The sequence below is a fragment of the Protomyctophum parallelum genome (genome assembly GCF_964188405.1).
Source record: "Protomyctophum parallelum genome assembly, chromosome: 19".
Lineage (NCBI taxonomy): Eukaryota > Metazoa > Chordata > Actinopteri > Myctophiformes > Myctophidae > Protomyctophum > Protomyctophum parallelum.
In genome coordinates, this window is record NC_139717.1 from 6,196,897 (window position 1) to 6,210,306 (window position 13,410).

Below are 13,410 nucleotides of genomic sequence, written 5' to 3' on the forward strand. Positions count from 1 at the left end.
TTTTAGATGGGTCCCGGGACCCAGGGGTGGTCTTTTAGATGGGTCCCATGGACCCAGGGGTGGTCTTTTAGATGGGTCCCGGGACCCAGGGGTGGTCTTTTAGATGGGTCCCATGGACCCAGGGGTGGTCTTTTAGATGGGTCCCGGGACCCAGGGGTGGTCTTTTAGATGGGTCCCATGGACATTGTACGAGTCCTGCTTCAACGACGCTAGGAGTCATATATTGTCTTTTTTTCTCTCAAATTGCAGCATTTAACTCCCATTTCATCTTATATGGTTATAATAATATGGTTATATTCATGTAGAAAATGTATCTGAAAGAAATAAACGCAAATTCTAAATCTGACAATTGCTAAGAGTTATGCAAACAACAGTGCAAAGTATATGCAAACATAAAGTAAATTAAATAGCATCAAATTACAGTACAGTGCTGAGTACAGTAGTGCGTCCAGGGGACCCCCCAGAAAGGTCCACAATAATCTGTGTTTTGGGATGCAAAATGCACCCTATTAGCATCGCTGATAGGCAATATTAATATATACTGTATTTGCTCTACAGTGCATGTCAATGACATTTTCTCCACGTTTTTCTTTTCTTTTCCCTTTTAAGTTCTTTTTTACAGATTTTTGGAATTGCATGACCCATAATCGATCTGTTTACCTCAAGTACCACTGACTCTATCTCCCAGGGTTATTGCGCCAACGTACATCAGCCTACTTCTGTTCAAAGAGTCATGTCATGTGAACCACATTTCCTTCCAATCAACACATAATAGTATGTGAAATAGTGATAGTGTATGACATGACAATGTATGGCATTGGGGCGGCGGTGGCTCAGGGGTAGAGTGACCGGATGGTAACTGCAAGGTTCCCAGTTCGAACCCTGTGGGCTCCCCCAGAGTTTAGTGTCGAAGTGTCCTTGAGCAAGACACTGAAGTCCTAATTGCTCCTGATGTGCAGGTTGGTGCCTTGCATGGTTTCCACTGCCATCTATGTAAAGCGCCTTGGATAAAGGCACTATATAAATGCACCATTTACCACTATTATAGTGCATGACTCAGTATACCTGTATTGTGAATGTGATTGACTTGGCACATGCAGATAGATCATATTATATATAGATTTTTTTTTAACCAATATGTTTTATAGCTAAATTCAGAATTCTTTCAATATCAAGTTCAGCTGTCCAGTTGAACTTACTTTGGGTTCATATATCCACTGACCCAGAGTGGCTTTAATATCACGTTATCTGCAACTGCCCTATGATATACCCTCAAAAACACACACACACGTCACACACACACACACACACACACACACACACGATCATCACAGACACTTGTATAACATTGCTGACGCACAGACAGGGGTTGAAGTCCACAGTTATGTGGGACAGTTGGCAGGAGGTCACGCTCAAGCCCCTGTAAGTTTGTACTTTGCCCCTGCCCGCCTGTGTTAGCCTGACACGCCAGGTTGAATTTTCATTTAGTTTCACCTCATTATGGACATATTTTGTTTAATGGTAGTGTCTGTGTCACTGTATTGGGAAAGTGCTTACGGGTAATCGACGGAAAATGCATTCCTGTCATTTGTGTGTGTTCCAAAAATGAACTTTTATGCCCGATGTATACGTATTATGTAATACAGCAGTGTTGTTGTTGTATAAGTATAAATCGGGCATTAGGGCACCGATGAACAGTCTATTAAGTGTTAAAGAAAGAAAAATACAATCCCGGGATAGAAAAACGAGAAAATAAAAACAAACAAAAAATAAATACATTTACGGCAAAGTTAGTATTTACTAAACGTAATTTACTAAAACTACACTGGCTACACTACAATGTACTGTAGTGTACACAGGTCCCTTTTGGCTGCAATGTGAGAAGGATGTTTTAAATGTTTTGTTCATGCAACTATAAAAGAAAATAACACATCAGGTGAGGCTAGGTTATAATAAAGTTAAACATATTTTATTGAAAACCAGACATGGCAACATAAATCTGAAACAATTTTACAATTTACAGTACATTTATCATGAATTGTTACATACATAAAGTATACATATTTAAGCATACCTTTTTTTAGTCTCTTTTTGTTCCATATACATTAAAACTAGTACACACATAACTCCAAATATACAAACAAACAAACTTAAATACCATTTAACTTTGTTACAGCAATATTAAAATGGAATGTTCCGTTTATTCCGACACTAACGCCCAGCCACATGGCCTTGTTACATTATTGACTGTGAGGTGAATGTAAGACTACACAAGAGGGGGGGGGGGGGGGGGGACTCGGTTGGCAAGCAAAATCTCAAAGGGAACCATTCAGAGAACACATTCCTGGTCCGTTTGCTTTAGGGTCTCCCTGTAGTACGTCTGTGACATAGCAGCACTGCTCTCTCTCTCTCTCTCTCTCTCTCTCTCTCTCTCTCTCTCTCTCTCTCTCTCTCTCTCTCTCTCTCTCTCTCCCTCTCTCCGTCTTCTCCCAGCATCTCAGTTTACGTACACAAAAACAAGGAGCTGGAATTTGACACACGCATCATTCCATGACCTAAGTCCTCCGTGTTATGGGTTAAAGGACAAGGGTACAGATTTATAGTGCTTATACGTCGATTCCCTAAAACCCCTGACTTCAAAAGGCTTCAACTCGCCCCCGCAAACTGGGAAAAATATATAGCTGTGGTGGAGTCGAGGAAGAGAAGAACTCATAGTAACTTGACAATGTCATGGCGAAAAAAAAACCCCAAAAGATCTGAGCTCCAATGGAGAAGAATAAAAATAAATAAAGGCACATTTTAAGAGCATTAAGTATCCCCCCCTCTGTAACATTCATCTTTAAATATCTCCCTTTTCTAAAACGGAACAAAACAAACACAAATAAGAAGAAAGTAAAGCACCAAAATGACTGAACATCATCTCCATTCTACTCAGGCAGACTCCACTGTGGGTGACAACCGAGACATGGGTACTACTGGTAGAGGATGACAGAGTATTATTATTATCCTATGAAGATGAAGCCGTTACAGTCAACTCTTCCTCTTTTGAGAAAGGGTGAGAAAAGTGTGTGTTGTAGGAGTATGTTGTGGCATCGTGTTAGAGGGCTATTCAGCTGCCTGAGGCGCTATGTGCAAAATGTCCCCCACCGTACACGCATGGTGGGGTCAGGGTTCTGGAGGCTTGCAGAGGGGATACCGTCGTTTCGCGTCCACTGTGGAGAGTTTGTGCAAATCAGAACCATTTTTGGTCAAGGACTATTGTTGTCGTAACAATGGCTCATTATTGATGATATGTCCTTTTTGAACGTTTCCGAGGAACTGGCCAGCAGGAGATGGAATGGTAAATGCGGCTGTATCACGTGCGGTGTATATAATATATATATATAAATGCACGTTCCTTTTGGATGCAGATGCAGTTTGTGGGGATGAGGATCAACACTGTCCATCATCCACAGATGGGACGTTGGGGAGGGGAGGGGGTCAAGATGCAAGTCTACAGACACGGCACAGTTCATGTCCCATAGAAGAATCCCAGCGGAATATGAGAGATTATCTTCTGGGGTTCTAAATCGGTGTCCATAGAGCATGCCTGTATTGAAATCCTATAGGTAAAGAGTCCATAGCATAGAGGAGGGAGCCTATAGGTAAGAGTCCATAGAGGGAGCGTAGGAGAAGCCCAGGAAGGCCTCGGCAGCCTCTTTGATGCTAGCTGTGACGAGAGCGCTGTCCGGAGAACAGCCGATGGAGTTTGGCACCGGCTCGTCTGTGAACTCGGGGTCAAAGTGCCGCAGGTCATTAGGACCCGTCTGGAAGGAGGGAGAAAGGGGGGGGTTTAGTTCTCTGTTTAATTGTCTTATTTATTTATACATATAATATAAGTAGCAATGTAGGTTATTGCATCGAGTTGCAAAGTTCCATTTCCCCCTCTGGGATTAACCCAGTTTGGGCGGGGACCCCTTTTGGTGTTAGCATTATGCTATGCTTAAGCTATTGAAAAATAGCAGATCTACAAGCTCTACGAGCTTGTAGGTCTGCTATTTTTGAAATATCGAAGAACGACTGACATAGAAACATAGCTTTTTCAGAAAACTGTCAGGATGTAGAAGACATTTTTAGAATCTGATCTCAGGTCAGAACGGGTTAATAAAGTATATCTCATCATCTCATCTCATCAAACTCGTAGTCGGTGCCGTAACGTCTACATATAGTATATATAGTTAAGTTTATCAAAGAAACGTACCACGTTGGGGTTGAAGGGAGGCGTGAGCTTCTTGGCGTTGAGGTCGTCCCAGTTGATCGGGGAAAAGAACATGTGGTTCTTGATCTCAGTCTGAGGAGAGATCAAAGAGGGAACGATAAGGTTAACTGAGGTGGTGGTGGTATTTTCTTTTTTAAAGCTGCCATTAAAGCAGGCTGTCATCATAACAATGTCATTTCACACATCACGCAAACACTTACGAAGTCGCCGGTGCAGCCCAGCCTCTTCGTACGGTCCTTCTGCAGAAGACCCTCCAGCAGGTTCCTGGCCGCGTTGGAGATGTTGGGTTTCAGCTGCAGCGGTTTGTTCAGAATGTTGTCGTACATCTCCGCCGTGTTGCGACTGTAGAACGGAGGCTGTAGACAAGACGGTAAACAATTTAATCTGCAGTTTATGTAGAAACATAGTCTTGTATGTTGTACACACAAGGCTTAAAACCCATTCTGGACGGGAACCCGTTTTGGTGTTTTAACTAAGCAATATGTTATACTTTAGCTATTGAAAAATAGCAGATCTACAAGCTCATAGCGCGCCACCGAGTGGCGCGCTACGAGCTTGTAGGTCTGCTATTTTTGAAAAATCGTGAAAATGTGGCACAAATCTTTGAATATATATTCTTTCAGGAGACTTTTTTTTTTTTTTTTTTGACGTCAGGCCTAAATCAAATGGTTTAAATCACAGGGGGATAACTTGGTATTATTCTGCAACCTATAGCAGAATACCAACATACTGTATACATACATGATACAGGTACAGTATGTGTACAGGTATATACTGCATATAATATGATGGAGTGTGTGGGGTCAAACTCACCAGGCCATAGAGCATCTCAAACAGCACAGCTCCTAGACACCACCAGTCTACCGACCGGTCATATGGCTGCTTATGGAGCACCTCTGGAGCAAGATACTATTAGGAAAGAGAGAGAGAGAGACGGGTTATGTTTATGCTTTCAATACGGACAAAATGAGATGCAAAATGTGCTCAAATTCTGGGTTTTTTTCACTTTAACCCATTCTGCGCGGGAACCGCTTTTGGTGTTTTAAACATTATGTTATGCTTTAGCTATTGAAAAATAGCAGATCTACAAGCTCGTAGCGCGCCACTCGGTGGCGCGCTACGAGCTTGTAGGTCTGCTATTTTTGAAAAATCGTAAAAATGTGCCTCAAAATGTGGAATATATTTTTTCAGAACAAACGTTTTTATAACTCAAATCTTTGCTTCAGGGGGAGGTCCGGACAACATATTTTCAGATGGGGGTCAATTACAGATCATTTTTGGGGTCCTTGACATGAAATATTGAGTGATATATAGGCCTAGAAACATATAGGTATTTCAGAAAACTGACATTTTATTCAGGCCTAAAATGGGTTAAAAGTTTCCGAGGCCAGCGGCGGTGGTGGTTTTGGTTTACCTCTGGCGTCCCGCAGAAGGTGGAGGTGGTCCCGTTCTGCTCGATGTTCTCCTTGCACAGGCCGAAGTCCGTGAGGATGATGTGGCCCTGGGAGTCCAGCAGGATGTTCTCCGGCTTCAGGTCTCTGTAGACGATGTTGAGGGAGTGGAGGTAGCCCAGCGCGCTGGCTATCTCCGCCGCGTAGAACCGGGCCCGAGGCTCCAGAAAGCAGCGCTCTCTCTGCAGGTGGTAGAATAGCTGGAGGAGGAGAGGAGAGAAGGTCGAGAGGGTTATTATTAATATTGCGACAATCCCATTCGGTGCTTTACCGGTGAAAATGCACGCTTAACCGTCTTCCTGCCATTGCCGAAGCCCTTCGGCAATTGAAGCATTAATTTGATATTAACGCTTGCTGCCATTGCCGAAGCCCTTCGGCAATTGCTCTTTTATAGTGCTTATGATTGATCAAGCCATAATGCTACTCACGTTAGCCGGTTAGCTAGCAATGTTGTTAGCACTGCACTGGATCGTTCATATTAATTCACCGTCGCCATAAGAATCCATTCTATCCATTTCTTTCAATCGCCTGTATCTCCTATTCCTTGTCCCAGATGGCATTTTTGGTCAAAACAGCGTTTCTTTGACGGCACGAGCCGACGTTGTGGAGTGCTAAAATGTACCGGCATGATTCGATAATGTAAACAAAGGTTGTCTTGGCAACGTAAAGCTGGCAGGGATAAGCTCACTTCCGGTTGAGGCAAAATGTGGCTTTTCAAAATAAGAGCTCAAATTAAAAAAATGCTGGCATGAATTAGGTCCTAATTTCTCAATAAATGGCAGCAGTAAAAGGGTTAATGACAATAGCGGTCACATTGTGTTCATCTGGGGAATTCCCTAAATATATTACCCTGGAGTAAACATGGCGACCAGGGGAGAGGAAATGAGTGCAGAGGTAGAGGGACTGATCAGAGCAGAAGAGATAAATGGACCGACACGAGGGAGGGACACAACAGGATGAGAGGAAGTCAAAAGAGGAGAGAGAGAGAGAGAGAGAGACATAAAAAAGGTGATGAAGGATTGAAATGAGGGCAATAGGTAAAGGGAGAAAGTAGAGAGAAGGAGAGGAAATGGGGTGGTTTCCTGACAAGAGCCATATTTAATCAGTTCTGTCTTTGGTCGTCCAACAATGACAGGAAATAAGCGTATGCGCACACACACACACACACACACACACACACACATGTGCACACACACACAGGCACCTAATTCTGGCTCACCCACCCCTAATTCTGGCTCAAGTCTCTGCTTCTATCCCTCCCCACCCAATGACTTCCTGAGAGGTGTTTCCTTTAAAAAAAAGACTGAACCACACAGCTTCTATATTCTGCTCACATGACAGGATATCCCTGCCGTTTGTCTGTCTGTGCACCTCCTCTCCCTCTCCCACTGAGTCTGCACAACATGCCCATCTCTCTCTCATCAGTCTGCACAACGTGCCCATCTCTCTCTCATCAGTCTGCACAATGTGCCCATCTCTCTCTCATCAGTCTGCACAACGTGCCCATCTCTCTCTCATCAGTCTGCACAACGTGCCCATCTCTCTCTCATCAGTCTGCACAACGTGCCCATCTCTCTCTCATCAGTCTGCACAACGTGCCCATCTCTCTCTCATCAGTCTGCACCACGTGTCCATCTCTCTCTCATCAGTCTGCACAACGTGCCCATCTCTCTCTCATCAGTCTGCACAACGTGTCCATCTCTCTCTCATCAGTCTGCACAATGTGTCCATCTCTCTCTCATCAGTCTGCACAACGTGTCCATCTCTCTCTCATCAGTCTGCACAACGTGTCCATCTCTCTCTCATCAGTCTGCACAATGTGTCCATCTCTCTCTCATCAGTCTGCACAACGTGTCCATCTCTCTCTCATCAGTCTGCACAACGTGCCCATCTCTCTCTCATCAGTCTGCACAACGTGCCCATCTCTCTCTCATCAGTCTGCACAACGTGTCCATCTCTCTCTCATCAGTCTGCACAACGTGCCCATCTCTCTCTCATCAGTCTGCACAACGTGTCCATCTCTCTCTCATCAGTCTGCACAACGTGTCCATCTCTCTCTCATCAGTCTGCACAACGTGCCCATCTCTCTCTCATCAGTCTGCACAACGTGTCCATCTCTCTCTCATCAGTCTGCACAACGTGCCCATCTCTCTCTCATCATTCTGCACAACGTGCCCATCTCTCTCTCATCAGTCTGCACAACGTGTCCATCTCTCTCTCATCAGTCTGCACAACGTGCCCATCTCTCTCTCATCAGTCTGCACAACGTGCCCATCTCTCTCTCATCAGTCTGCACAACGTGCCCATCTCTCTCTCATCATTCGATGCTGTTTGCCATTTCTCCACTTCATAAGTCCTGTGTTTTGTTGTCTTTTATTTAATTAGATTTGGTCCCTTTATCATCCATCCAGCTATAGCCTACTGATCAGTCAACTTAAGACCTCTCTCTGTTGCTTTGCAGCATGTGCTAATTGCTAACCCCCCCAAACTCCCTCCTTTTGTTTCTTTCTTCCTTCCAAAGCTAACGTATGCCAAACTTTCTCCATTATTCTTCTCCCCGAAAAACCTTCCCAGCACCTAATTTAGTCCCTGTATCGTCTCTTTACTCTGGTTCAAACAGCTCGTTAGCAACTTATGGAGCACTTGTTCCAAAGGCTCATTACAAAGTAAGGTGAAAGCAGGATAGCTCACCTCTCCACCATTGATGTAGTCCAGGACGAAGTACAGTTTGTCTGCCGTCTGGAAGGAGAAGTGGAGACCCACCAGGAAGGGGTGCTTAATGTTCTTCAGAAGCACATTCCTCTCCGACATGATGTGTTTCTCCTAAAGCGACGAACGGGGCAAAACGGCAGAGGTTGAGGAGGTGGTGCGGGAGATGGTTTGCGGTTGCGTGCGTCTCACTTTATTTTAAGTGGAGGTGAAATCACAACGGGTAAAAATACGTTTTAGTGTGCGTCTCCATTAGTGTGCCCTCACCTCCTTCTTCTTGAGGATGGCCTTCTTCTGTAGGACTTTGACAGCGTAGAACTGGTCGTCTGTGCGGTGTCGTGCCAGCAGGACCTTGCCGAAGCTGCCTTTGCCGATGACCTTGAGGAAGTGAAAGTCACTGGGCTTGGCGGTGGGATTGGACGAAGGGCCGAGGTTGATTTGCTGGGATGGACTGGGCTGTGTGGCAAAGGAGACGGGGATAGAAGGACGGAGGATGAGGTTAGAGTCAAAATAAACAACACACCGCACTGATTTAAACAAGAGGGTTGATGGGTGCTGTGCACAGCGCAAACAATGGACAATAAACAATACAGCGTATGTCTTTTATGGCATACACAAAGGAAGAGCCACACAATGTGGTTGGCGTTTACGTCACTTTGGTCACGCTGAGGAGCTTGCCATCAACACCGGCTGAAAGATCAGCTGATGTTGAAAAGTGCATGTATATACACAAGCTGAAGTAAAGTAAACCCCTCCCTATGCATGTGATGATGTGATCCAAGTGCACACACACACACACACACACACACACACACACACACCACACACACACACACGCACACAAAACAGAATCAAACAACGAGGACTTACAGGAGGAGAGGGGTTTGCGTTCATGAGCTCAGCATCCTGTGGAGGACTCAGGTTCAGAATGGACTGGACCTCATTACTGCAGGCAAAGAAGAGAGGATGATAAATCAGATGAAAATGTAATAACACAACATGCCCTTTACAGACAGACAGACATTTACAGTGATCTCATGGAAGTTATACCGAAACAGCATATTATTAGTCATCCATCAAAACAGTTTCTCTCACGGATTAACCCATTTTGGGGCGGGAACCCCTTTTGGTGTTAGCATTATGTTATGCTTTAGCTATTGAAAAACAGCAGATCTACAAGCTCATAGCGCGCCACTCGGTGGCGCGCTATCAGCTAGGTAGGTCTGCTATTTTTGAAAATCGAAGAACGACTGACATACTGTAGAAACATAGCTTTTTTTTTTTAGAAAACTGTCAAAATGGGTTAACACATAAGCCTTCTTTCCACAGTGTTTGAGTATAAAAAAAGAGAACAATAACAGGAGTCAGATGGTGTGTACTCACTGCTTGCAGGCGTAGGCGTTTGTGGCGAGCCTCTGAATGAAGTCGTTCAAACCCATCCTTCTCTGCTTCATGAAAGCTGCAGCATGACAAAGAAAACAAGAGAAAATATGGTTTTAGTCTCGGTGTAATAATAAATACAAGGCAGCCCAATGAGCCGATGAAGTGGCCCATCTTTTGGTTTTAATCCAGGTGTTCCCACTATAGTGTCCAGTATCCATACCTGAGGCGGACGACAATAGTCTTTTGTATTTAGAGTAGGTCAACACAGGCACATCTGACACTCTTTTGATCGTCATGGTGAAAATAAGATGTTCGCGGTTCAAAGCTAAAAATAATGACAACTGTGTTGCTTAGAGTCATTTTATATAGACGGGCCTGCAGAGGAGGGAGGAGCTGTGATTTCCTCCTCGCCGGTTCGAGTAGCGCACCGTTCCGCCCCCTCTGGAGGGGAGGGAGGGGAGGGGAGGGGGTCCTGCCCTGCGTCACTCACTACCTATAGTGGGAGTGTCCCTCCCTCCGTCAACATTCCACTCTGCTGAATGGATGACTGGGCCCTTCGTCCTGACCAATCACTGCAGGCCGCTGCATGCGCACCTACGCATCACTGCATCACTGCCACACCTCAACGCTTCATGTGTGTCAATATTCAATAATGGTCGAAAAGGCAAAGCTACTTATTTACAACCAACCCGCTCTGTGAAATAACTGGAGGCCATATTATAGTACTGTTGCATAACAACAGCATTGGTGGAATTTACAAACGGCAAAGAAATATCTAAAATGCCAGACATGACAATCAATCAATCATTTCAAACTCTTAATAGGTAACATATAAAAACAAATGCAGGCGACACAAAACACAACATAAATTAATAGGTAACATATAAAAACAAATACAGGGGACAAACAACATAAATTAAAATAACAAGAAACCTACATTGTGAGTATACTATACAGACGAAAAACTGCTTAAGTCCACATTTTATTCTGACCCCTCCACGAAAAGGCCTCGTTGTCCTGACCCCTTATCTATCATTTATACATTATGGATAATAAATAGTGTGGACTTAAACTGCAGTAGGCCTACTCACTGTTAATAGTTCTCATAAACCACACACACACGCACGCACACACACACACACACACACACACACACACACACACACACACACACACACACACACACACACACAGTCAACGACCCTAGTTGCCGCCACCATGCGTGGCATGAATCCAAGTAAGTAAGCAATACCAATGATGCGCCTGACTGTCACTAATGATTTGGGTCAATGTCCTGAATCATTGGAGCAAGTTGTTGGGTCATTCGTTTCTCAATGAAAATGGCCTGCGATGACGCTCTCTCTCTCTCTGTACACAAAAGACCAATAATGGTAGCGTTAGAGCAGAGAGGGGGGCACGCCGTGCCAAGAAAAAGCCACTAGTGGAAAAGTACAGCCTTCCGAAACCAAAAACTGCTCAAATTCAACTCACGAAGACACGAAACGAACCCAACGGGGAAGATCACCGTTGAAGGGGGTACGGGGGCCTCATATTTTAAAGGGTCCAATGATCAAAACACCATGATTTATTAAAACAACTATTGAAGTCTATAGTTGTCTGTCTAGTCTATGTTTCATTTTGCGTATAAGGTCGCATATACTTCCAGCGGCTTGCCTTCGTTAGACACAGTTATATAAGATCAGCATCTGGTTCACATTTTAGCCAAAATGTGCAACCGTTTAACCTACATAGCAATGCATATGGGATGATGTTACATAACGTTAAAACCCCACCGCAGCTGCATGTGAATGATAGCCGAGAAGAAGCACTGACGCGCAAAAAAACACACACTTCAAATGACATTCACTATGAAAGAAATAAAGTGCTCACACAGATGTTTAAAAACAAAAGTTTAGTCTAGACTGTTGGGTATTAAAGCAACTTATAATGTCGAGTTTTTGCCGTTATATCCTGACCAGCTGCTGCAGGATGAGAAAGTCTAGACTAGCTGCAGCCTTGGATTCAAGACTATCATAATTGTATTTTATCGATTTTTGACAAAAATGTGTCAAAATACATTGATATAGTCTTTCTTGATCCAAGGCTGCAGCATTGACCCCCCCGACCTGCAGGCAATTCACCAAAGTTAGGCTACTCTAAACGGAGCGATCGATAGGCAAGCTAAAGAAAACAAGTGGGCCATATGGAAGTGCACTAAATGTCAATAGTCTACTTATAAGTGCAAAATACAATCGATATGTAGCAGCAGTCAGTGGCGAGGTGCCAATGGGTCACAAACCTTGCAGTTCTGTTTTCATCTTATCGCGTATATTTTGCAAGCCTGAATGATATACGTGCGCGGATCCGGATCGGATGGTTGGGGTTCAACAAGTTAAAGTTCCCAGAGCTTCTGCAGGCTGGGATATATAACAGATGAGATCCTTTCCTATCAGCAGCACTGCAGGGACATTTACTCAGATAACAAACGGTGCGAGAAAAGAAAAAGACAAAAATCCAGGTCACCGCGGGCTCAAGTCAAGTGTCGGGAGCATATATTTATTTTCTCCCCGCCGGCGGTCTACAACACGATACGATACACGTATAGACACGAAATGTAGGTTAATAGCCTCGAAATAGGCCGGGTTAAAAAAGAAGAAAAAACAAAAAAACAATCATTCAATATTTAACCGGCTATATAGTATATACTTACATGTCAAAGCGGTGGTTTTGTCTTTCATTGGGACGTTTTCTAGAGCCACTGCACACACAACAAGAAGATTGCTTTAGGGATAGGGACCGATCGGATCGATGCGTCTCAGGCCAAGGCTAGAAGGAATTTGCACAAGACGCCGCATTCCATTTCTTTCCTTGACGACGAGGGGTTTCATACAGCGGATCTGTGTCGGGGCGGGGACGTCCCGCCTCTATACTCTGTCCTCCTCCTCCACTCTCAATCTCACTCACACGACATTATACTGCTCTCCAATTCCTTGAGGAGGGACTGGAGGGTGGAGGGAGGAGGGAGAGAGAGCCATGAACTGAATGAAAACCCTGACCGGATTTGTGTGGACATAATTAATCCCCCCCTCGCACGAAATATCAAGTCTCTTCTATTGTGTTTTGAGGGGATGACCGGGTCGAGGTATTTCACCTACTGTACTGAATTAAAAAAGGGAAAATACATTTTGGAAAGCAATCAAAGTTCACGTTTAGTTCGCATCGCATCTATAAAGCCACCACACCACACCACACATTTTTATCTTTCTCTGCACAGCTCTCGTCTCACGCAGTGCCAACATAATATGGGCACATTGCCCTGCTGCTCTTGAGTTATTATACTTAGTTGGAACATTATTGTGAACCAATTAATTATGACTAATGAGCAATTCGCATAGGGGGGATAGGGGCTGCCAGTGTCTTCTCAAACACAGTTTGAATGTTCTCAAAATAAACACAGTACTCCTCCTATGTTAGAAAAGGTGCGGTCAGAGTAGGAACATGGAAATTGGAAAGAGTTGTGTGCGGAAATATGCGGGTGAGGAAAATATAGTGTAGCTTACTTTCCTCACCCGCAACCGCAGGTGCTAGAGCAGTTCAGTATGGAAAGAA

The 13,410-nt window shown here is 44.3% G+C and overlaps 1 protein-coding gene across 2 annotated transcripts; it reads right to left on the reverse strand.

Moving 5' to 3' along the window:
* Positions 1–1,953: 1,953 nt before the first annotated feature.
* On the reverse strand, positions 1,954–12,660 carry sgk1 (serum/glucocorticoid regulated kinase 1). 2 transcript variants are annotated; one of them, XM_083790765.1, is made up of 10 exons: positions 12,512–12,660; positions 9,802–9,877; positions 9,289–9,364; positions 8,686–8,874; positions 8,401–8,532; positions 5,673–5,909; positions 5,072–5,167; positions 4,459–4,614; positions 4,241–4,330; positions 1,954–3,806 (listed from the first exon to the last, which is right to left on the reverse strand). In XM_083790765.1, the coding sequence occupies exons 1-10, from the start codon at positions 12,537–12,539 to the stop codon at positions 3,639–3,641; spliced, it is 1,248 nt and encodes a 415-aa protein (XP_083646891.1). In that variant the 5' UTR covers positions 12,540–12,660; the 3' UTR covers positions 1,954–3,638. The 2 variants fall into 2 exon arrangements, with proteins under 2 accessions (XP_083646891.1, XP_083646890.1); XM_083790764.1 differs by lacking the exon at positions 12,512–12,660 and adding an exon at positions 10,022–10,101.
* Positions 12,661–13,410: the final 750 nt, after the last annotated feature.